The sequence below is a fragment of the Podarcis liolepis genome (genome assembly GCF_965112155.1).
Source record: "Podarcis liolepis genome assembly, chromosome: 8".
Lineage (NCBI taxonomy): Eukaryota > Metazoa > Chordata > Lepidosauria > Squamata > Lacertidae > Podarcis > Podarcis liolepis.
Genome location: NC_139560.1, coordinates 34334853 through 34359006, shown reverse-complemented (window position 1 = coordinate 34359006; position 24154 = coordinate 34334853). Strand labels below are relative to the sequence as shown.

The following is a 24154-nucleotide window of genomic DNA, read 5'->3' as shown; positions in this document are numbered from 1 at the left end:
CGCCCGAAGCAGGGGGAGCCCTCCCGAGGGCTCCCCGTGCTTCGGGCGACAGGCTGCCGCCCCAAGCCTCGCGCACCCGGTGGGACCTCCTGCCGAGGGCGCGAGGCTTGCAGGCATTCGCCCCATAAGACGCACCCCCGATTTCCTCTTCATTTTTGGAGAGGAAAAAGTGCGTCTTATGGGGCGAAAAATACGGTATTAAGATCAGTAGCAACTTTTGTTCCTTAAATGTCCTGGGGAAATAGGCAGCAATCCTACACATGTCTACAGCAAAGTAAGCTGGTTCAATGTGACCTACTCCCAGGTAAATGTGACACTTGCATCCTTGTTTATTTATTTATATTGGCTGTTGTTCACTATTCTTATTTTGAAATATTGTATACTGAATCAAGTGTCTAAATACTATTATAGGCTAACATTTTGTTATAGAAGCATAATTTCCAGCATTTGGTTGTTGCCACTTGAGGGCACTAATGTATTTTCTTTATGGATCCAGTAATCTTAACCAAACTTAAATGTGTGAAAAGGATCTTACTAAAAATGAGTTCTGTGCAAGAAATATAAAATATAGCTCCTTGAACAAAAAGCTGTGTTGGATTATTTAAACAAAAACACTTCCAAGCCTGGGAAGAATAACCAGAATGTGTATCTTTCAGCACACTTCCTTTACTTTTCTTTTTTTATATAATTTTTCCAGTTTATTAACTATTTAACTTTTCTCAAAAATTGGAGTGCATTAGAACAAAAAGTATATTCAAAAGTGTAAAAGTGCAATGCAAAAACAAAGAATAAATATACAATGCAATTAAATATTCAGATTCAAATTTACTTTGTAAAACTAGCTTGTCTGTGTGAACAGAAATAGTTTAAATCATGATTTTGTCATGTGGGGCTGTATGTGTTTATATAGTTATTAATCACAGTAGAATTGCAGCTGTTGTTATTCATAGTTCTGTAAAATGGACAAATAAGCTCCCTTTAAGTATCTGTTTCCTTGATGCTACTACACACTGATAATTGTAAAGTTTCATTTTAATATTCTTGTCCTCGTTCCTTTTAAGTTTAACATTTTATTTAGTCAGTTCACAGCAGGCAGATCCAAAAATATACAGAGCTCATCCTGATTCATAAATTAAGTCTTACTAACTACATGGATATATCTGCACCTGTGTTCTTGGCGCATTTCCTTGACATTTGCCCCTCACAGTCATCAAATCTATGCATCTTTCCAATACATAAATGGTTTATTCATCCTTTGAATTTGCTAGGATGACCTTGACGTAGGCTTGTAAATTAGCCAAGTTAGCTTTTGCTTTAAAAAATGAAGAGACATAATTAATTCACTGGCCTTGTTTATATGTCATGATAAGCTATTTTGCTCCTCCCTGGTCCTATTTCTTTTCTGCAATGTGTTCAGCTAAGTCCAAGTTTGATTTAGTGTATTCTGTGACTCCAGGCTTGTGGTTAACTTCCCTACAGGCTAACCATGAGCTGCAACCAAAGTTTTTTTCCTAGTTACTGCTTGTGGTTGGCACTGAGAAAGTTTAACCACGAGTCTGGGTTTGGATGACATACTAAGCCAGTGTTTTTTACTACAGTAGAAAAAGACTGAAGAATCTGGCTTAGTGCAAAGCAAGCCAGTGGCTAGACCAAAACATACACAGATGTAATGGTTCTTAGGGTGCAAGATGCAATTTATTGCCCGCTTGAATTAATATTAACATGTATGAAAAGCTCTGCTAGATGTCTTTCGAGGCTCCACTGTATATCCATTTCTATTTTCTTCATAAAGGCATTTTCTTATTTTCAATTTGGTCCTTCTGAAAGGTTCTGTGATATTTAAAACCACCAGCAACATAGTGGCTGAGATCTAGCGAACTGCACAAGTAATTCTGTGTGCCCAAGGAGGTTATTAACTTACCTTTCTTGAGCACAATCACCCCATGCAACATAACAAACCACTTTCAAAACAGAAAACATTTTCAAAAGCCATTTGTGACGAGGCATAGGAATCTACTGTTCAGTTATGTCCTCCTCCAAAGACCCCTGTATGCATATTTAAGTTATTGAGCTTATCTAAGGCAACCCTTTGGCTCCTAGGCTTGGACTACCTTAAAATATTAGTTTAAGATTTATAAAGTGCACCTCTATATAACTCCTCTAAGTTAATAGCATGAAATCATTTAAAACAATCCTCATTATTGTTCAGTATAAATTACTGTTGATGTTACAGATGGTTACTGTTTGATTAATTTCATGATTTGCCCTACCTTACTATTTTTAGAGTGGAAATGGCAGCATCAGCAGACTTTTGGCAAACTAGCAAAAGTTGACGCAACAAGAAACTAGTTGAGTAAACTATGAAGACATAAAGAAATACGAGCGAGGCATTCAAGGCTAGGCCAAAATTTGATTTAACACTATATAAACAGCTATACTATATAGCCATGTGTCTGGAAAAAAAATCGGCTACCTCAACAATATGCCAGCGGTAATGAATTCAGTGTTTGTTTACCGGCAACAATTTCTTAAAATATGGTAGTTGAATATGACACACAGATTCCCCCTTTCCCTCCTACACACAAAGCAAGCACAAATGTGTTTACAGTGGAGTTTTATTGAAGAAACATATGACAAACAATCTCCTGTGAACTTTGGCTGGTTTTTCAGAAACCAGTATAATTTACAAAACAGGCATGCTTTTTGCCAACCCCAAAATCATGCCTCTAAAAATAATATTGCACAGATCTACATACCCTTCTGAGTGTATACCTTTTCCTCCTATAATGCTTTGTTAGGATGTGCTAGATCAGGGATAGGGAACCTCAGTCCCCCAGCAACCAAATGGTGATAACAGAGGCATGGATACAGCTCCATGCTTGGTCAAGCTCTTTCAAGGGAGTGATAATGAATGGCCTACTAACTGGAATGTGTTAGTTCAGTGTTCAGAGTTTGGAGTTCAGAGTTCTGTGTGTCAGTGTAGGAGTTGTGAGTCGTGTCAGAGAGAGCTAGCAAAAGATCCGTGTTCTGTTCCTGTAAATAATCCACTGTATATAATAAACACCTAACTACAAGTTCCTGATTCCTGCTTCATCTATCCTGTCTGCAGCCAAGACGCCAATTGCTTCCGTGGATTCTGCGTTTACTCTGCTAGGTCTGGCTAAGGTCCTGCAACTAGTCGGAAAGTTGCGAAACACCAATAGGTTTTGCCAATAGGCTTCTCCACCTGGGCTGTCCCCAGGTCACACCTCACCCCTGCCCTGCTTTGCAGCCTCCTTAAGTTCTTGCTTGTCTTGAATGTATCCTTTAACTCTGTTAAAGCTTCTTGCTTGCCTTGGCAAAGGATGTGTGGGTAAATTAGCATTTGCTGTTCCATCCACTTTTGCTTCTGGCCTTGCCCTCTACTAGCTTCTGTCCTCTGGAAAGTTGCCTGGACAGGAAGATAAATACAAAAGAGGGAAAGACAGAAGAATACTTGGAGAATCTGCAACCTTTAACCTGGCAGAGAGCCCTTCAAATGCCTTGTACCCCTAAGAATCATCTACTAGCATGTATGCATGTAGGAGTTGAGTGCCTTTGTGACAACCCCCACATACATATTTTCATTACTGTCCATACATTACGTTATTTCCTTCACCCACATATATCTGCATTATTGCTTACCCTGGCTTTGACTGGTGGGTGGGTGGAGGGCATTCCATGCTTGTGGTTTTAAAGATTCCCTGCCAACCTGATCCTTGCCTCACGTTAAATAATTATATTTCACAACAGGCTGACAAACGAATGGTGAATGGGAATTTAAAATTTATTTTTACTTTATTACCTTTTCCTCTCACCTTGTCTGGAAAGATCTCAAGGCAGTGTGCACGGTTACTCCTACATTTTATCCTTGCAACAACCCTGTGAGGTTTTTGGTACAGAGAGAAAGTGACTGGCCCATGGTCACCCAGGAAGCTTCACGGCTGAAGCTGCAATTTATATGTTTCTAAAACAAATATGTTGCTGCAAATATTTACTTAGTGATATACTTGCTTCTTTTTTTAATTTGCAGAGGATCTTGATGATTTAAGAATGGAAGGGGTAACCAGTGTCATTTCTTCTGGGAGCAAATTTAACCAAACCCGAAGTACACATACAGCTGAACCACAAGCCAAGGTCACCTTGAACATCTGTGCTAGGTGTGCCAGGTAAATAATAAGATTTTTCTTTCTTTCTTTGTGCTTCCCCGGGGGCAAATGCTTATTGCATATTGGAATTTGCAACAATTTCGCCCAGCTATCTAAAAGAAAGGACAGGATACATTTTTTGATCTTAAAGTTGGATAGAGGAATTGTTCTTTTTATCCCTGACTTTCAGTGACATTAGAAATTAATTCAAGAATCCTAAATTCTAGACCCAGGAGAAGCCACAGCTGCTGGCTCCAGCTTTGAGAAACAGTGGTGTCTGGTGTTTTGTTGAAAGAGGAGGCTTTCTTAATTAAAATTAAATCTTGAGTGGAATCTTTATCAGGTCTTAGGACTTGGCAAGTTCATAAGGAGGAGTTGGGGTTGAATAGAGCCTTTGGCAAGCCAGAGATCTTTCCCTCTTAGCATGGACTATTAACACATTTTTCTGTCTACCACTTGACTTGATTTGTGGATTTGAACAGGATTGCTCAAGTTACTTTTGCACATGACACCATTCACACCAACAATGTACCAAATTGTTTCACATACTTATCAGCTTTATGTCACAGCTTGGAACTATTTTCAGTTTTCTTTCTCTGAATTTGATTAGTTACCTGAATTTCTGTGGCTTTTCAAAGATGATCCAGGGTATTTATGGCTTCAAAATGCACCTGTGTAAATTAAGATTCAGTTGCATGTGTGTTTGGGGGGAGTTTCATACAGTTGCCTTTTAACACTTCATAATCCTATCCTTCTGGAAGGAACCTAATCAATATGGAATCTTTCTGGCTTTGGAACTGATTTTTTTTCCATCTACAGTATGAGAGCAAAAAAAGCAAAGCAGCCAAATCAGCTAAGAAGGCAATAATAACTGCGAGCCCTTTGATTTTTTTTTAATGAAGACTCGTTTTTGAAAAGGAAATTCACCTGACAAAACTAGCCAAACTCAATCACTTAAGTGATTAGCAAGAACATTATTTGCGGGAGGGGTGTGTGTGTGGGACAGTTCTAACTTCTTGACTTCTGCTGCTGGCTATTCTATTGTGGTACTCCAGATAAAGTTACCGTATTTTTCGCCCTATAGGACGCACCGGCCCATAGGACGCACCTAGATTTTTTGGGGGGGGGGAATAAAGGGGGAAAAATTATTTCCCCCGACCCCAGCCCCCAGAACGGGTCCCAGAGCGATGCCGAAGCTGCGGGCAGCTTCAGCATCGCTCTGGGAGCTTGCGCGGCTGGGGGAGGGGGAAGCCCGAGCTTCCCCGACCCCAGCCCCCAGAATGGGTCCCAGAGGGAGGGCGGTCACCAGTTTTCATTGCCTCCTCGCAGCGGATCAGGCTGGGGAGCCATATTTGCAACTTTGTAGTCCTCATGAACGCGCCCTTTCTCCCTCTCATCCTCCCCTCCCCAGACGTTGCGAAGCTCAGGCATAGTTTTTGGGAGGGTAGGGGGAGTTTGCATTCAAGACAAGGGTTGGAGGATGGGTGGGGGGCTTAAACCCTCCGATATAGCGAAGAGGGCAAGGAAGCTGGTGGCCGAAGCAGCCCCTGATGGAGCCACCATCCTCACGCAAACACAAGATACACAAAAAGGCGGGCGAAAGGAAGCGGGGGTTGCTGACTGGTTGAGTTACCCCCCTTTTCCTCGGGGCTGGACTTGGGATGTTGTTCTGCTTCTGCCTCTAAATAAAGCTGAAACTTTGTCCGAGTGAGGAGGAGGTTGGAGCTGCATTTTGTAAAGTCCCCCAGCCTCGCCCGGGCGATTTCCAGGGCTCCGTTTCCCCCCCTGGTGCCCATTTGCAACAGAAGAAAACACTTCAGCCTGTGTACGGTTGGGGCGGCAGGGGGAGGGAGAGAACTTGAGGCGCTGCATCCTTCCTGCCCCGCCGTCCAAGGAGAAATTAAGGTTGCCCGTTTCGAAGGCTGGTCTTCGTGGGGAGAGATTTGGGTGGCTTCTACTCTGTGTAAAGACAATGGCTAAGGAACCGGAATGCGAGCTCTCATCTCCCCCTCCCATTCTTTTGCAAGAACTCGCCTGTGTCTGGGGAAGCAAGTGCCCCCCCTCCCCAACCCCACCCTCTTTAAAGATGTTTTACTCCGCTAACGCGGGGGTGGGGGCATTTACGTAAGGTTTTAAAATCATAACGCAGTTTGGTTCCACCGTACTGGTGGCAGTAGTGGGGGAAATGGATCTGTCACCTGCCTTCTTCCGCCCCCAGCTCCCTTACTGCCCCTGCCTCGGAAGCAGCAGCAGCAGCAGCAGCTGCAGATCTCTGTGATTTTGGGCCCCTAGACAAGCGCAAGAACCTGACCTGCAGATTTATGTAACATGCTCTTTAAACTTTAAAAGAAAGAAGTCTGGAAAGGGGGGGCGCTTTTTATGGCACACACACCGGCGCAGTTCTGCTTCTCCCTCTCTCTCCGTCGCGGGTGTTGACTAAGGCTTGTGCGGGCAAACGCGTCTCTGGCCGCGGGTGTGTTTGTGTGTGCGCTCGTGGGGACGCCGGAGCCGCCTGCTTGTGGGTCGGGAGCTCCGTCGGAAGAGTGCACTCCTCGGTCTCTCTCTCTCTCTCTCTCTCTCTGCCTCCGCCCCACGGAAAGCCTCTGCCTAACTTGGGTCTCCTCGCTGGCACTGGCCACACACACTCACTCCGAAGTAGGACACGGTGCCATTCCCCCCCCCCCATCAAACTGCAAAGGAGATAAGAGGCTGGGTTGGGAAGCGGAGCTTGCCGGGCTTGGGAGATAGCTTCCTGAAGCCTGGAGAGCAAGAGGGGTCGGTGCACACCGACCCCTCTAGCTCTCCAGGCCTCAGCGAAAGCCTGCATTCGCCCCATAGGACACACACACATTTCCCCTTCATTTTTGGAGGGGGAAAAGTGCATCCTATAGGGTGGAAAATACGGTAAATACCTTTAAATAAAGGGAACCTGTGATGGCATCAGGATGAAATTTGAGCATATTCCAGTCCTATTTTTAAACTTCATCCTCTTTGATTTGAGGCTGCCACTTTTTGACGGATGCCTGCTTAGAGATACTGATTGAATAACACTTCCAGAAATACCCCCATGCCCTCGCATGCAGAATCATAATGTAGTGTTGTCATTGTTAGAGAAATCTTCCCCACCATTTAAGATTTAAACCCTGCAATATAAATCAAGATGCGGTTTTACATCCCTGACCCATAGCTGTCACCACTGATACTTAGTCCTCTCTTGATTACACCAAAAGACTATTCTGTCAGTCTTTTGCTAAATCAAATGGAACAAAATGCTAAGCCTCATCTGTCCAAACAACCAAATAGCATGACAAAACCTGACTGCCCTCAGATGACAGAATTATCTATATGTTAAACTCTGAGCTTTTTCTAGCCTTGACTGCTATCCCAGAATTTGCCCTGATTAAATGAGGTGAGGATTTGTCCTTTTTACAGTGTGGGTGAAGGACCTGACTGCAGAAGAAGCAGGATTTATAACTGAATGAGTACTTGCTCTGATTATAAACCTTTTTTTTTTTTTTTTTTTTTGGATCATACAATATATACTCACCATCCCATTGCACAGTGGCAGTACGTGTATGATGCTACTGTTGGATGGCAATTGCTAGGTGTAATTATCTGATATGGCTTGAAGTACCTTCTGTTCTTGGGATGCGGGTGGCGCTGTGGGTTAAACCACAGAGCCTAGGACTTGCCGATCAGAAGGTTGGCGGTTCGAATCCCCGCGACGGGGTGAGCTCCCGTTGCTCAGTCCCTGCTCCTGCCAACCTAGCAGTTCAAAAGCACGTCAAAGTGCAAGTACCGTAGATAAATAGGTACCACTCTGGCGGGAAGGTAAACGGCATTTCCGTGCGCTGCTCTGGTTCGCCAGAAGCGGCTTAGTCATGCTGGCAACATGGCCCAGAAGCTGTACTCTGGCTCCCTCGGCCAATAAAGCGAGATGAGCGCCGTAACCCTAGAGTCGGCCATGACTGGATCTAATGGTCAGGGGTCCCTTTACCTTTTTTACCTTCTGTTCTATAATCACTGACTCTTTGAGTAATGCAGTGCCCTGAGATCCGTATGGCCTGTTTAGGTCATCAGATGACCTTAACAGATGAGGGATATCTGTTGAATGCAGTCTACAGTGTAAAAGAACATGACACAATGTCATGGGACTCAAATATCCGAAGGATTCCCTCTATCATCCTGCCTGTGCCTTAAGTTTGTTGAATGAGTTTCTTTTCCATGATCCACCATTGGGTGAGCTGCTCTTTGTGGTGTCACAAGAGAAAGCTTTCTTTACAGTGGCACCCTACTTGTGGACTGTCCCCGCCTCAAAACTGTGGAAGATGCTGATATTTATATTAAGTTAAGACATACTTGTTTTGCCCAGGTGTTCTCAGTGGTTATTTGGGTTAGCCTATCCTGTGTTTTCAGCTGCTCCTATTGGTTTATATGAATTTTATGGTTTTATTATAGTGTGATACCTCAGTTGGTTAGAGCATGGTGCTGATAACACCAAGGATACAGGTTTGATCCCTGCATGGGACAGCTGCATATTCCTCCATTGCAGGGGGTTGGACTAGATGATCCCCAGGGTCCCTTTCAATTCTATGATTCCATTGCGCATTTTTATATGCTGTATCTTATTCTTGTATCTGTATAGAGGAAGGCCAGGTTATAAATAACAATTCACAGATAAATCTTAATGTAAGTTCTGCAACCAGGTGAGAGGATTTCCATTTATCATGACCATGGATTACCTATAACTATAAAAAAAGACATGGAGCAGATTATTTGTTTACATTTTTGGAGTATTTATAAAGTGCTAAGCAAGGTTGTCAATTGGTTTTACTCAGAGAAGATCCACTGAAATTAATGAACATGACTATGTTAGTTTTATTAATTTTGATGGGTCGAGTTGTGTATCGCATCCAACATTCTCAAGGTAGGTTACAAGACGTTAGGGAATTTTTTTATGAATTTGACTTGCATTCTCACTGTGGCAAATCTCTTTGTTGCAGCTCTTGCCAAAAGATACTTGGGAATGAAACACTTTTTGTTGAACCCACAAAAATATGACAATTTCTGCTTGCAACTTTATACAAAAGAATGAGTTACGTGTAATTTCAAAATAAATAGATCACACACTGTCACAAATTATATGATCTGAATGAAATTATAAGAAGACTACCATATGTATGCCAAGTTTGTTGGTAAGCTTTGAAAATACTTGGACCTGGAACTAGATAAATCACACGTTAAAAAATCAACAACACTAAACATGTTATGGAAATGAGATGTATCCAATCACAACAAAATTCTTGAGATAGCTAGCATGCTGTATAATTTCCCATGCAATCTTTGTAGCAGCACTCCCTGATGCATGTATAATTACCATCACTTGTACCTTGGCTTCATAATAGATGGCTAAATGTCACCTAAATCTTTATTGGAAACCTCCTGGTGACATGAAAATGTGGAGGAATTCATGAGTTCAGTGGATTATGAAGTGAATAAAAGGTTTGTTAATACCTCCTTCTCTGAAAAAATGTCCTGTTGACTTCTGTGGAGCATACTTCTGAAAAAACAAATAGAGGATTCGCCTGTATGGCCTTAATCCTAAATGTACATCAAATTTAGTGAACACATTTTCAATCAAATGTAGGGTAGACTGTAAAGCTATAAGTACACAGTTACTCACACTTATATCCCGTTTGGTTTCAGTAGTGCTAACTATTTACTGAATTGTGCCTAAATGAAAAATGTGTGCAATAAACCAAGAACTACTATCGTTTTGAATCCCATGCTGCTAAATCAATTTCATGGTGAACTCCCTGTGAATTTCCCCTTTTGAAAGAAATGGCTAAGTCTCATTATTTCCAAAACCCTAGCTTTGTCATGGGAAACAAACAACATAAGACAGGAGATTTATGTTCCAGCTTAACCAAAATCTCATGGGGCATAGAATTTCCCTAGTTGACCACATTTTCCCACTGAGTAAATCCAGAAACAACATTGAAAAAAAGATGATGTGATAATCAAAACATTCTCTGTTAAAGAGTTATAGGGTCTGTCAAAAGGAATTGCTCTCTATGTGAAGGAAAAGGAGGAATAACTGCAGCCTTAATTGTCCTTCTGTTGCATAATCTATTAAGAGATTATATATTCCTACTGAGTCTGTCTTAAAGTTGTTTTAGTCCTTTAAAAAACAAATGTCTGCAAGTGTTTTCTGTTTGCTTTGACACATGCAATTATTGCTAAGAGGACAATCCAAGAAACCTGTTTGCCTAATTTTGTAAAGAAAGTATCAAAATGCTTGTTCCCTTAACTATTTGGTATTTTTTAGTTTCATGCTTTTAAACCACAACCATGCTTTAATATTGACCAACTATGTATGGGACTGTGGCTTAATGCACTGTGTATTGCACAAATATTATTGTGCAAATGTACAATCTATAACATTAGAACTTCATAGATAAAATGGGGAAATTTTCAAGGCAGTATTTTCCCTCTCTTCCATTTATAAGCAATGCATCTGTTTCTGAAGCAGAATCTAATATGTAGTAGTAGTAATTTCACTTATCACCTTCACCCTAAGGTCCCAGGGTGGGTTACAACTCTTCAGCAACCACATTTAATAGCTTTTGAAAATGCAAGAAAAAACCCTCACAGAAAAGGTTTCCTCCTGAAAATTTCAATGTATGACATTTCCTCAGGTATTAAAACATTTTAGTCTGATACATTGAAATGTTGTAGGGATTTGGAAACAAAATTGATAGCATAGGTGCCCTTAAATAAATTTTTAAGTACTAAAAACCATCATCATCATCATCATCATCTGTATAGCCACCCTTTGCCATAATAATAATAATAATAATAATAATAATAATAATAATAATAATAAATTTTATTTATATCCCGCCCTCCCCAGCCGAAGCCGGGCTCAGGGCGGCTAACAACACTAAAATAGTGCACCATTATAAAACATCATAAGAATTAATTAAAATCAAAATTGATGGCAACCATAAACTAAAGTATTGTAAAGATTGCCAAAGGAGGGAGTCAGGCTGTGCCCTAACCAAAGGCCTGGTGGAACAGCTCTGTCTTGCAGGCCCTGCGGAAAGATGTCAAGTCCTACAGGGCCCTTGTCTCTTGTGACAGAGCGTTCCACCAGGTTGGAGCCGCAGCCGAAAAAGCCCTGGCTCTAGTTGAGGCCAGCCTAACCTCTCTGTGGCCTGGGACCTTCAAGATGTTTTTATTTGAGGACCGTAAGTTCCTCTGTGGGGCATACCAGGAGAGGCGGTCCCGTAGATACGAGGGTCCTAGGCCGTGTAGGGCTTTGAAGGTTAAAACCAGCACCTTAAACCTGATCCTGTACAGCAATCTTAATTATGGATGTTTATATTTTAATGCTTGTGCAATTGTTTATTTCAGTTTTCTTGTAAACAGAAGACTATTTTGGTATGAAATGGTATATAAATTAATAAATCATATAAGAAGTTTCCAATAAACTTCTTTACTGTCTCAATTAAAGAGAAATTGCTTACCAAGCAAAAGGCTACTCGATTGTAGAATCATTGAGTTGGAAGGGACTCAGAAGTCCAGTTCCACTGCTAAAGCATCCCTAATAGGTGACAATCATCCCTGTGGCTTAAAAAAACTCTAATGAAGGTGAGTTCAACACCTTCTGCAGTAGTCTTTTCCACTCCTGAGCATTCTACTGACAGGAAGCTCTTCCTAATGTTGAGCTGAAATCCCCTCTTTTGTAATATGAACCCCTTGGTACAGGTTTTAGCTGCTGGAGCAACAGAAAATGAATCTGCTCCATGTGTGTGCAGTAATTTAGAAGGATAATAAACAGCAGTTTAGAAAGAAAAAAATGTTCCTTTTGGAATTTTAAGGCAATGTTGATATATTTTTTCATCAGGCATGACAGGTCAGACACAGGCTAAATTTAAGAAAAGGTTGAATGGTTCCATTACACAGGACATTAATTCTAATGCTAATGCTAGCTATTGGATGGAGGGGAAAACAAGAGAAGAATGTATGGATACGTCCTCCGCACGGTTTTATAAAGATGCAGTGGGAAAGAAGAGATGTGTCTCATACAAATGCTGTTTTCTATCTGCCCCCACTTTTCTGGCTTGGAATGCTAAGAAGCAGTCTACTATTATTGGCTTGTTTTAATAGCAGATTACAACTGTCACTGGTTTGTATCAGAAGCAATTTATAAAGGGCTTCCAGTAAGATTTTGTTTACTTTTCACTAGTGGTATGTTTCAGAGGAAGCTGAGATTTTTCTTTTGTATCTAAAATAGAAAATGAAACTTATTTTCAAACAACAACAGCAAAACCTTAATTCCTTAACCAGGCTTTATATTTGCCTGTAGCAAGTAAGCTTTGTATTATCTGACTCCAGTGCTCTTTGGTGGCCTGTCTCTGGCTGTTTTTCTGTGAAAAAGCGATAGTTTGTTGTTTGTTTGTTGTTGTTTTTACTAACCCAGTCTGCTAACATTAGCTGGGGTAGAAAATACACCCATGCCAAAATTCAGTGCATTTCTAAGTCATTTTATGCCACATGTGGGTTTTTTTGTTTTTGTTTGTTTGTTTGTTTCTAGAAGGGTAATTCCATGTTTATCTATCTTTACTAATCACAGAAAAAAGTGTAATGTGCTGTAAAACCCTATGCATGTCTACTTATAAGTATTTTCATTTAACTCAAAGGTAAATGTTTACAGGATTGCTGACACAATATTTTGTAACAGTGACATTTGTTAGGCTGAATAACCTATCAAATGAAAGAGAATCTTTAGTCTTCAGTGGAAATTTTGTACCTACATCTGAAACCTAGAAAGGTTAGTACAGGTTGGCAGTCGAATGGCTTGGCTCCCAAACAAATCGGCTCCCGAATGCCACAAGCCCGGAAGTGAGTGTTCCGGTTTGCAAATGTTTTTCAGAAGCCGAATGTCCAACATGGCTTCCACAACTTCCAATTGAGTGCAGGAACCGTTTCGGGAGTCGAATGGACTCCCAGAACAGATTATGGTGGCAAACAGATTGAGATTGAATCCTGACAAGACAGAAGTACTGTTTCTGGGGGACAGGAGGCGGGCAGGTGTGGGGGATTCCCTGGTCCTGAATGGGGTAACCGTGCCCCTGAAGGATCAGGTGCGCAGCCTGGGAGTCATTTTGGACTCACAGCTGTCCATGGAGGCACAGGTTAAATCCGTGTCCAGGGCAGCTGTGTACCAGCTCCATCTGGTACATAGGCTGAGACCCTATCTGCCCGCGGACTGCCTTGCCAGAGTGGTGCATGCTCTGGTTATCTCCCGCTTGGACTACTGCAATGCGCTCTACATGGGGCTACCTTTGAAGGTGACCCGGAAACTACAACTAATCCAGAATGCAGCAGCCAGACTGGTGACTGGGAACGGCCGCCGAGACCATATAACACCGGTCTTGAAAGACCTACATTGGCTCCCAGTACGTTTCCGAGCACAATTCAAAGTGTTGGTGCTGACCTTTAAAGCCCTAAACGGCCTCGGTCCAGTATACCTGAAGGAGCGTCTCCACCTCCATCGTTCTACCCGGACACTGAGGTCCAGCACCGAGGGCCTTCTGGCGGTTCCCTCACTACGAGAAGCCAAGTTACAGGGAACCAGGCAGAGGGCCTTCTCGGTAGTGGCGCCCTCCCTGTGGAACGCCCTCCCACCAGATGTCAAAGAGAACAACAACTACCAGACTTTTAGAAGACATCTGAAGGCAGCCCTGTTTAGGGAAGCTTTTAATGTTTGATGTATCATTGTATTTTAATATTCTTTTGGAAGCCGCCCAGAGTGGCTGGGGAAACCCAGCCAGATGGGCGGGGTATAAATAATAAATTATATTATTATTATTATTATTATTATTATTATTATTATTATTATTAAATTTGAGAACCAGGGTACCATTGTATTTCATATTCAGATAATATTGAGGCCTTAAAGTTTTATTTGTGGCTATTGCTATAGTATGTGGCCTATAGCACCATTTACTATAGTAAGTGGTCTGTAAATAATAGATGATCCCTTTTCTAAATAAACTAGTGGGGAATGTATATTTTAAAACCCAGTATAATGTGAAAAATCAGACTTCCAAAACTAAACCAATACATATGTATATCTTCCAAAATCTAGATGACTCCTGGTTCATTTGCCCAATACAGTTCTTGCATGGCTGAGCATTCCCTAAATATGTGCTTAGCAGCACAATCCCATATATGTCTGTTCAGAAGTAAGCCCTGTTCAGTTCAACGAGGCTTACTCTCAGGTAGTTTTGTATTAGGTTAATCTAAGCGTCCTATTATAGGCTGGAGCCTACAGAAGTTTGCAGCAAGAGTCCAGGATAGACTGTGGTGGTCAGGACCATGGACAGCACAGTGTGGCAGCTGGTTTCAAGGTTAAACTGGATGCAATTTAAGGAAACAGTGCTTGAAATATTGCGCCACTAATAGTCTAGAATCAACTATGGCCTCAAATAGTCCCACAGGAAGGTGAATGTCTTACAGCGGTGGAGTGGACACTTGCAAGGGAATGAGTCTTTTGAGTCACAGGAGGGAAGTAAGATTACATCCCCATGCAGAGTGGAATGGATACATCACCATTGGAGCTTCCCTTCCATGGGAGCATCCTATAGGCGGGTTTCTTCGGAGGCTTTCTCCTCAGATGGCTCCTAAACTCAGTCTTCCACACCCTTTGTCATTGGTTCCCTTCTCTGACAGCATGGGGAGCCTAGTCTTGGGCCATCACGTTTCATTAACAAAACTAAAATAAGATAGGCATAAATTTGAAGGGTGGTAGAAATAGTTTCAAACTCCATTCTTGAAATTCTGAGGGATTTGCTTTTAGGGCAGAGAATGAGCATTCAGACTACTTCCATGTATAATGTCTATTTTCAACCTTCATGTATGATATACATTCACATAGATGTAGCCCAGGATCTGTAGGGCTATTGAGCTTGGCACTCCGCATGCAAAGCAAGTCTCTCTCCCTTTCCCTCACCAATCTGAGCTCTGCATATTCTCCAAAGGACCTGTCCTGAAGGTAGGGAAACCCTCTGAAGAAGCATTCAGTGCAGTAGGGTGAGCTAGCAGGGGAAAGAAACACCTTTTGGTATACTTAGTAGGTTCCAATGCTCAAATGGTGACTGATCTGTGACTAGCACTAGTAGGAGTAAAGAGAGTGGAGTCTTAGAAAGGATAGTATGGTTGTTGACAAAAGTGTTTTGTGATGGTCCCGCCATGGCCAAACCTTTCCCATGCCTACCCTGATCTGCAGCAAAATCAAGGAAGCCACTTAGTTGGTTTTTTTGCTTGTTATCTTGAGATGTAAGGGACAGCAGGGAATTTGAGGCAGCAATGGGGATGGGATGAGAAAGTAAAGATGAATAGATGCAATAGGGTAACTAAAGAGGAGGAGGAGGAGGAGAAGGGAGCAGTAACTGGTGCATTAGGAAAATTACATGTTCCTGAGATCCTAATGCCTGAGACATTGCTATAGGGCAGGGGAGAGGAGCAGAGAGGTGGTGGAAGGAGACATTCTTCTCTGGCTCAAATTAAAACCTGAGCCAGGCTTGGAAATACCTGAAGATGAGAATTTTAAATCACAGAAATTCGTATTTCAACTCAAAGGACTACACGCATTGGGGCATCACTAGACTCATGTGTTGTGCTTCTTTATTGATGAATCAAAAGTGCTTGTTGTTTTTAGTAATCACTGAATATGTACAGGAATGAGCTCAGCTCATTGAAAACCATTTCAGGAAATACAAAATGAAATTCAGGCTATGTTAACATATTTATGTTTTATGATTATGGGCAATGGGAAAAAAGAAGTTATGTAGATGTTCCAGATGGATTGTGTCTCACATTTCTAAAACTCTGCAAGATGTGGAAACTATTGCCAAACTTTAAATGAACATTCTTTCATATTGTGATAATCTGCTGTAGAATTAGCAACTGACTTCCCTAGAGCTTCAGGCTGTAATGAGTAATTGCTTACAGTTCCCAGATAGTCTTCTATATTAAAAGTTATCAGAAGAGTGAAATGGATGAGGTTTTATCAGAAAGAACACAAAAAAGAAAGCCTATAGTTAATTCCACAAAACAATTGTCAGTTTCCAACTCTGATGTCATTTCATGAACATTTTTAGGAGTGGCTGCAGAAAGTAAAACAAGTAATATGATACACTTTTATATACTTGTTGTTCGCATAAAACCCTGTTTAAAACTGGAAAGAAAATGTGGCCTTGATACCACCTGTGTGACATAGATAAGGATTCAGTTATTCATTTTACATTTTTATCTTGCCAGGAGCATGTATGTCACTTGCGGGTTTTTCTGGATCCATTACTGTCACTTGAGACATAAGTGGCCCCAGTGGCATTGAGTGCCTTCTGTCAACTTCAACTGATGGCCCCAGATAGTAGCCTACCTATTGTTGGCTGTGTTCTGGTAATCTCCAGGTTAGATTTTTGCAATGCATAATATGTGGGTCTACCTTTGAAGAAGCCTTAGAAGAAGAAGCTGGTATAGACCTCATCAGTCTGACTGCTGATGAGGAAAATGGAGGAAGGAGTAAGAAGAGGCGCAATATGCAACTGTTTAAGAGATATGTGCCCAAATAGAATTACAGTAGAGCATGGAAAGTAGCCATAGGCTTCACTGAAAAGTGGGTTTTGAGAAAGAATGAAGCAGGAGAGGTGAAATCTCTTATCCTTAAGAGGTAGTTCCAGGCACACAGTACAGCAAGGGTGAAATGGTGGGAGCTAGAAGCAGGTGCTTAGAGCTGGAATAATGAAGATCACAGGCAGGGAAATATCAGGATATAAGTGTGGGTGTACCAGGTGGATGCAAGGCTATGAATGGTTTTGAAGGTAAGGGCAAGGAGCTTGTGTTGGATTTAGGAAGCCAGCGTAGGGATTTAAGGTGGAACATCACACTGGGGTTTAAAATGCTCATTTTCCACTAGTTCCATGCTTGCATGGTGGAGCAATGAGGGTCCAGCAACAAATTATTTTAGCAGCTGAGCCCTGGATAGGTGTGAAGAGACTAGGGGCAGGGGAGAAATTCTCTTCACCTGGCATTGAGAGGCAAACCTGTCTAATTCACACTTTCCAAAGCAATACAAGAACTAAAACACTGCTAGCTTTTGAAATTCACACTTCTCTGAATTTTGCAATACAGTTCTCCAGCCAAGTAATGCATACAAACATTAAAATAATGTGGTAAATCTTCATGAATTCGTCTAATCTTCTTTGGTTGCTTTTACAACTTGGTTGCTTTACTGAGAGAAAGCAACTCAGAGAAACCTTAACTGACAGCCCTGCCCTTCCCTAGAAGAAGCCAAAGTGAGACAACCTAGTCCAGAGAACAGAAATTTGCCAAGGCAAAGATAAAGCCAAGGCTCTGTGCATGTTCAGGAGGGTGGATAATAACATTGCCTGTGGATAAATAAAGTGTACAAGGGGATCAGGCTTAGGAGGAAAGATAGAAAGTTCAGTCTTGGACATCCAAGGTTGTGCCAGTGCCAGTTGTGGCACAAATTGAGGAAACAAAAACTCACATATGGGGAAGAGGAGACTGGAAGAAGGTGACTGTGGCCCTCAGCAGCTGCCGAATCCATGTTTCTGGGTGTCACCGGGCCTGATTTTAGTTAGTATCTGCACCCATCCAGTGTAGATATGTGTCTTCTATGTCCTCTTTTCCATTACATGTAGGGTGGGGAACAAGGCGTATTTGTCTTTGAGCAATCTTTCTTATTCTATATTACTGAAATTCCTGTCAAGTAATTTGGCACTGTAGAGAGAAGCCCACCTATGAGCTTGGATATTTCCGGCGTTCCTGAAATACATTATACATTTTTTTAAAGGCTATGAATTTCATTTGTAATTAACAGCTATATTTATAGAAAGCACAACTTTTTTAAAAAAAGGAAAAAGAACAGATGCCAAGAATATATGAATATAGAGAGAGAGAGAAAGCAAAACAAGAAGAAGCTACAGGCTTGCTATTGCTCAGCTAACTTCAATAATTACTGAGTCTTAGAAAATACTGTGACTGTGAACAAAGCTTTTCAAAATTGTGGATAAGAAATCTTTTCTACTTAAGTTCTCTTTCCTATGTGGTCTAAATGTGTGATATTTTACTACTTTGCAAATCAGAAGCTCATCCAGTCCAGCTCTCCAATCTTCCATCAGCATGAATCTGCATTCATACACCAAGTGTTTGCTACCTAAAACTTAGCTTGGAACATCCCAGCCAGTAAGCCATGGGGAATTGGGGAATGTTAGTTTAGTCTCAGAAATGGTTTAGCAAAATCATTGAGACTGAACAAATATGTTAACCAACCCATTGTACCAGCCTTGATCAGTGCAGCAGTCATGAAGATGGAAATGAACAGAGCTTAGTCAGCGCTTACCTTGGAGAGGTTAAAGAGAACCTTTATCTGCAATGCTTTTCTAGAACTTGAATCAGCTCCAGGTAGGAGACACAGGAGACTAACAGTGGTTGGTATTCTTGGGCCAGCTTTGGTAAGAGGCAGAGCCTCTCGCCCAGCTCCCAAACAAAGCTGTCATCCCACTGCTAACCCCTGGTGGGCTGTGAATGGAGCTGTCACACCAGCCATTTCCATAGCAGCTGTTGATGGAGCAGCTTTGATAAGTTATCACTTATCAAAAACAAAACAAAAAACCCTCCCAAAGTCCTTAGAAAGAAATTGCTAGCTAGTCTCAAATACGTATTTTTGATAGGAATATTAATTAATGTTTTAAAATATATTCTTTGTACAACTAATGTTTTCAATGAATTACATGGTAAGGTATAGACTCAATGGTGGCTTTTGAGAGGTTTCACTGTGTGGCTACTAGCTTCCACTACAGAGCACCTGTGTGAGAGAAAGAGGACCCAGAGCCCTTACTGGAGGTATGGAGAGTGCTGCCCCAGCTGCATGCAGGTCCAGTTCGTACCTCAGATCCTTGGATGAAGCGTGGTATATAAATTTAATAAATGAAATAATAGTATCCACTGCAGATACAAGCCAAAGAATCAACAGCCCATGTTGGGCACCATTAGCAGCTGTGTACCTGTAAGGCACTAAATTATCAGCCAGCAGCCTCCAGCCCAGGATCTTTCAACACTTTTGTAAGGGCATCAGCCTCCTAGTGGTGCTTAGCAGTGCAAGCTGGCAGCTGTCCAGTTGTCTTGTGCATTAATCAGTGGAATGTTCCATATAACTTCAAAATTGTTTCCATTTCAATCATCCTAGACTGCAAGGAGATAACTTGGCAGAAAGAACAGAGGACGTATCTGTTGCGTCTCAGACTCTTGAGCAAGAAGTGCCACAATCTGTCGGTAAGTTCTTGAAAGAGCTATGCTACCTCGCATGGAATAATCTGAATGACTCAATACATACTGATAAAAACACATTCGAGAATATCTGCTGGGAAACTTTTTAAGACCAGTTTTGGTGGGGGGTAAATTCCTTTTTCAGTTACCAAATTACAGTAATGTGTGGAAAGAAATTTAGCTGATCAGACCCTGTTCCTTACTATTTAAGTTTGTTTTCTTTGCTCTCACTACTCTTCACACTCCACTCTCTGTTGGAGATTAGACTTAACACTGTGTGGAAAACGCTGATGCAACTCTGCTTTTTGAAGACAACAGCACAATGCTGAGGCTTTGCAGAATTAAAGTGCTTATCTCTGCTGTTTGGATAATGATGTATAACTTGGTTAGCAGGCACAATGTGATTACACTCAAAATACCTCTCCTGTGGCAGTTTGTTCTTTATGAATTAGCTAAAAATCCAGAACTGGGAAGTGCCGAAGCTCAGTAGGAGCAGACCATCTGCTTTGCATGCAAAAGTTCCAGCTTCAGTCTCTAGCCTCTCCAGGTAGGATTGGGAAAGAACCTTATCTGAAATCCTGATAGCTGCTGATCTGATTCAGTGTAAGGAATATCCCTATAGAGCTCACAACTAAATGAGTGTTATGGGGGATGGGAGTTTCATGAAGTTTAGAATATCTAAACTGGTATTCTGGGGGCTTATGGGGGAAGTGCTGGCCTGGGCAAAGGCAAGGCGGGACCCTGGGCAGCTCCCAGTGAACCCTACTGACTAAGGTTTGGAAGAACAGGCCTGCCTATTTCCAGTTTCAACTGGAGCTGTTCAGATACGTCTCCTCTTGGGCAGAGATGACTTGACCACAGTACTCCATCCTCTGGTAATCCCAGATTGGATTGTTGCAATGCGCTGTACATGGAGCTGCCCATAACTCATAAACTTCCATCAACTATGGAATTCTCTCCCCACAAAGGTGCTACTCACTAAGCAGCTTTTAGTAAACACTGAGGATGCATCTCTTTACCCTGAGATACGTGTTGCCCTGACACTGAGACGTGTGTTTCCAGGATTCACAATATTCCTGTTACTTTAATTGTTTTAAATGTTCTTCATACAGAATTTTAAATTGTAACCTGCCCTGGGACCTGCTGGTTAATGGCAGGGAATTATTATTATTAGTAACAATAACAAAAACCATTATGGTGATGTTTCCTCAGCAAAGGATCAGGGTCATCCGGAAACTTAAGAAGGCTCGTGAGGCTTTCCCTTCCAGTGCCTCCTCTCCCCTAGCAGAGCTGTCATGCAATCCTTAGAAAGCCTCTAACTTATTCTGAGGTCACATTTTCCTAGATAGCTATGGAACAGGAGAAGTTACAGGGGAGTCTTCAGATGATGGGGGAAGACTTCCTCAGGCCCAGATGGTATAGAAAGGGGTACAGAGTTAAGTGACTTTTTGATAATCTGAATCAGAGTCAACCTTGGAGTAACACTGGACCAAGATGTAATGGCCATGATACAGACTCTGTGTCAGGTAATATGAATATTCAAGGTGTTGTTTCACCTTTCGTAATTTAACATTAAAATTAATGTTGCGTCCAATCAACAAATTTTGTGGTCCAGTATATTACCATGTGAACTATGACTTGCAATATATATCTACATAATATATTATGCCAATAGTTAATGCTAGTTATTGCAAACATTTGTTGGTCCACGTGTTTAATGTAAAACATAGCCAGTGGGTCAGTTTTTTAATTAAAATTATATGTAGATATATATAAATACTTGCATAATCATTAGTTCTGGATTCCATGGTTTCAGTCTGCTGTTCATAGATAATAATTGCTTCATCAGAACATAAGTCAGTACAACAGTATTTTCTGACAATTGCAATTATTTCTGGATTAACAGTGTTATCACTCCTGAGCAAAGCTAGTTGCTCATCGTGTGGCAAAACAAAGCAAACTGGCCCCAGTTAATAAGGCAATGCATGGATGGCAATATATAGGCTGTGTTAAAATAACTATGCGTGATACAGAAAGGTCTGTAAAATGACTTTCCCACAACGTTTTTTCATTATGAATGAACACTATGCGCACTGCGATGTGGTGGGATAAGTGTTTATCACATCCTTTAAAAAGTTTTGAAGCCCTAATGTCTTCCATATTGTAGTAAATCTTGCATTCACAATGCTGTTCTGTCGTCTGATATTTTATTGGAAATTTGCCACTTTTCCATGTTGAGCAATGAATGGTTGGTTCATGCAAGTTACAAATAGACGCAAAGGTTAGCAAATGCAGATTCTGGGTCAACTGACACAAATCAATGGTATTTGCCCAAATATTCAGCAGCAGTGTGCAAGGGCAGCAGAGCTGCATTTGCCAGAACGAGGATGATGCTACCAACAACTCAGAGCTCCCTCCCCATCCCTTCTCTGTCTGGGTCAATGCATTGTGGCCATTGGGATGGCACTGCTGGTGCCCTGCTGCCACCTCCAATGCTACTGTAAATTGTTTCTTAGATGAGAAGTCAAGAAATCACTTACACAGCTATGAAGTTATTTAAAGAAGCTTTCATTATCAGAGGAGAATTCTTTGGCAACCCAGTTTTAACTAAGCCATGCCAAGCCTAGATCAGCTGGTGCTGAGGTTTATTACAACAGGATACTCTTTATTTTGTGTACTCTTTCCTCCCCTCTCCTGGCATGGCTGCAAAAGGGAGATCGGACCTTTCATTTCCAATATTAAACAAACCAGAGTTCCTTGTGATATCAGCACTTGGAATCAATGTGGTTGGCTTAGCTTCAGTTGATTGAAACAAGCTAGCTTCAAACCATAATGTACGATATTGGTCTTTTCACTAAACATAAACTAGCCACACTACCCTGAGTTCAAACGTAATGGGGAGCTTTGATTAGTTTAAACCCAGAAGCAGATGCTTCTGATCTCATCTCCACAGCTGCAGTTGGTGTGCAGGAAGGGCACAATAATAAAAAATGCTGTTCATTATTCTTTATTGTTCCCCATCTTTTAAAACAGCATCAGTGCCTGGAGCAGAAATTTCAATGGAAAGCAGTGATGAATTGGAGAATGTACTCCAAGCAGCAGAGCAGGTAAGAATAAGGACCGTATATATGCTGTCTTCGGTTTTATGAACAAAAATTCTGTAAATAAATACAAACAAACCCTCAGTTTTTCTAGATTAACTTGAATACATTTGGCATGAAACTGAAGGGAATACTGGAGGTTTTGCGTATCACATTCCCTGAGCGCTGGACTAGAATATGAATCACATTTAACCAATTAGTTGGTTCAAGTTTTCAGAGTCAATCAGAATATTCAGCATGTATAACATGTATAAACATGTACTTCCAGTTTTGCAAGAGCTTAGGATTTTTAAAGTTAATTTTTAATATGTAATTTTAAAGATATATTGGCAGAATCAAGACAAAGGTAAGCACTTTAAAAACCTGTAATAGGAGGTGTGTTAGGCATCTGCTTTGCAACTGAAATGAATCCACCTTAAAAATTCTGAACTGGCTGGATCATATGCTATATTTTTAATACTATATTGTGATGTAAGTATAGCTATGATAGTGTTCTCTGTCAAACTAAATCGTATAATCTATTTTTGTTGGCTTGTGCAAGAGTGTGCAGTGGCTTGTTCTCCACCAAAATAGGTACTGTTTTTCATAAGGTGTTTTATTACAACCAAGAAAGCAAGTCTTAATGGCACATCTTGTACTCATTTCAGCCTCCCTTGATTTTCAGAAACTAAATCAAATAAATGTACTGACATTCATTTCTTAAAATGAGTTTATATAACAGCATAACCTCCTCACACTTGTTAACATCACGGAACAGCTTAAGCGCTTGCGAACTTTTAGCCATGAACGATGCAACTTCAGTCAAGGTTATTTTGCAATGCAGTGCAAAATTTGAGTCCAAAGCATATTGTTCCGCATCGGTTAAAAAGAAAATGGGGCGTTTGTCACTTGTGGAATATATACGATATGCCTCACTCCTGATTTTAATAAGCTGTGCTGAGAGCCATTTTGGATGAAGAGCAGGGTAAAAATGCTCTAATTAAATAAATAATCTCCAAGGCTTTTGGTTCATAACTCTTAATTTACTTCTAACTCCTATTCTTCTGCCCAACTCACATTGTTACTTAAGTTTATGTTTTCAATTTTTCGTTACCAGACCAAAATAGATGAGATGCAGGAGAACTATGATCAGATTCCCACTGTTTTCAGTTCAACAAGCAGCCATGGGAGAATTCTCAAATTAAATGGGAGCGGCAAACAGAAACCCTTTCCCTGCCATATGTCATTTCCCTGATCTAAATCACCCACCCCATTACTATTAGTCACACTGTGGAAATCTCTGTATCTTCTGCTGTTAGGTGCCAATTCAGAGCAGAGAAATGACATAGGTAGAGAGATTATATTCTCCCTTCTTCCAGTGCTGCATCTCCAGTCTGGTTAAGGGATGCTCCTAGGGACCTCTGAAATGAAATGTAAGTGTTGGGATATCCAATTTATGAAACTCCCATGATTTGTCTGTTTTGGCCCACAGTTTCAAAGTTCCATTATTATTTCTTTTTCCGGATAGCACTGTTCCTTCCTTTA

The 24154-nt window shown here is 41.2% G+C and overlaps 1 protein-coding gene across 2 annotated transcripts in view; it reads left to right on the top strand.

Annotated features, from left to right (window-relative positions):
- The window catches only part of LOC310713467 (uncharacterized protein C8orf34 homolog), an 83484-nt gene that overhangs the window by 35866 nt on the left and 23464 nt on the right, over positions 1-24154 (top strand). For both annotated transcript variants that reach the window (XM_083517595.1, XM_083517594.1), the window contains exons 8-10: positions 4052-4187; positions 19450-19535; positions 22563-22636. In XM_083517595.1, the coding sequence (XP_083373721.1) occupies positions 4052-4187; positions 19450-19535; positions 22563-22636 (296 nt within the window). The remainder of the gene's footprint in view (positions 1-4051; positions 4188-19449; positions 19536-22562; positions 22637-24154) is intronic.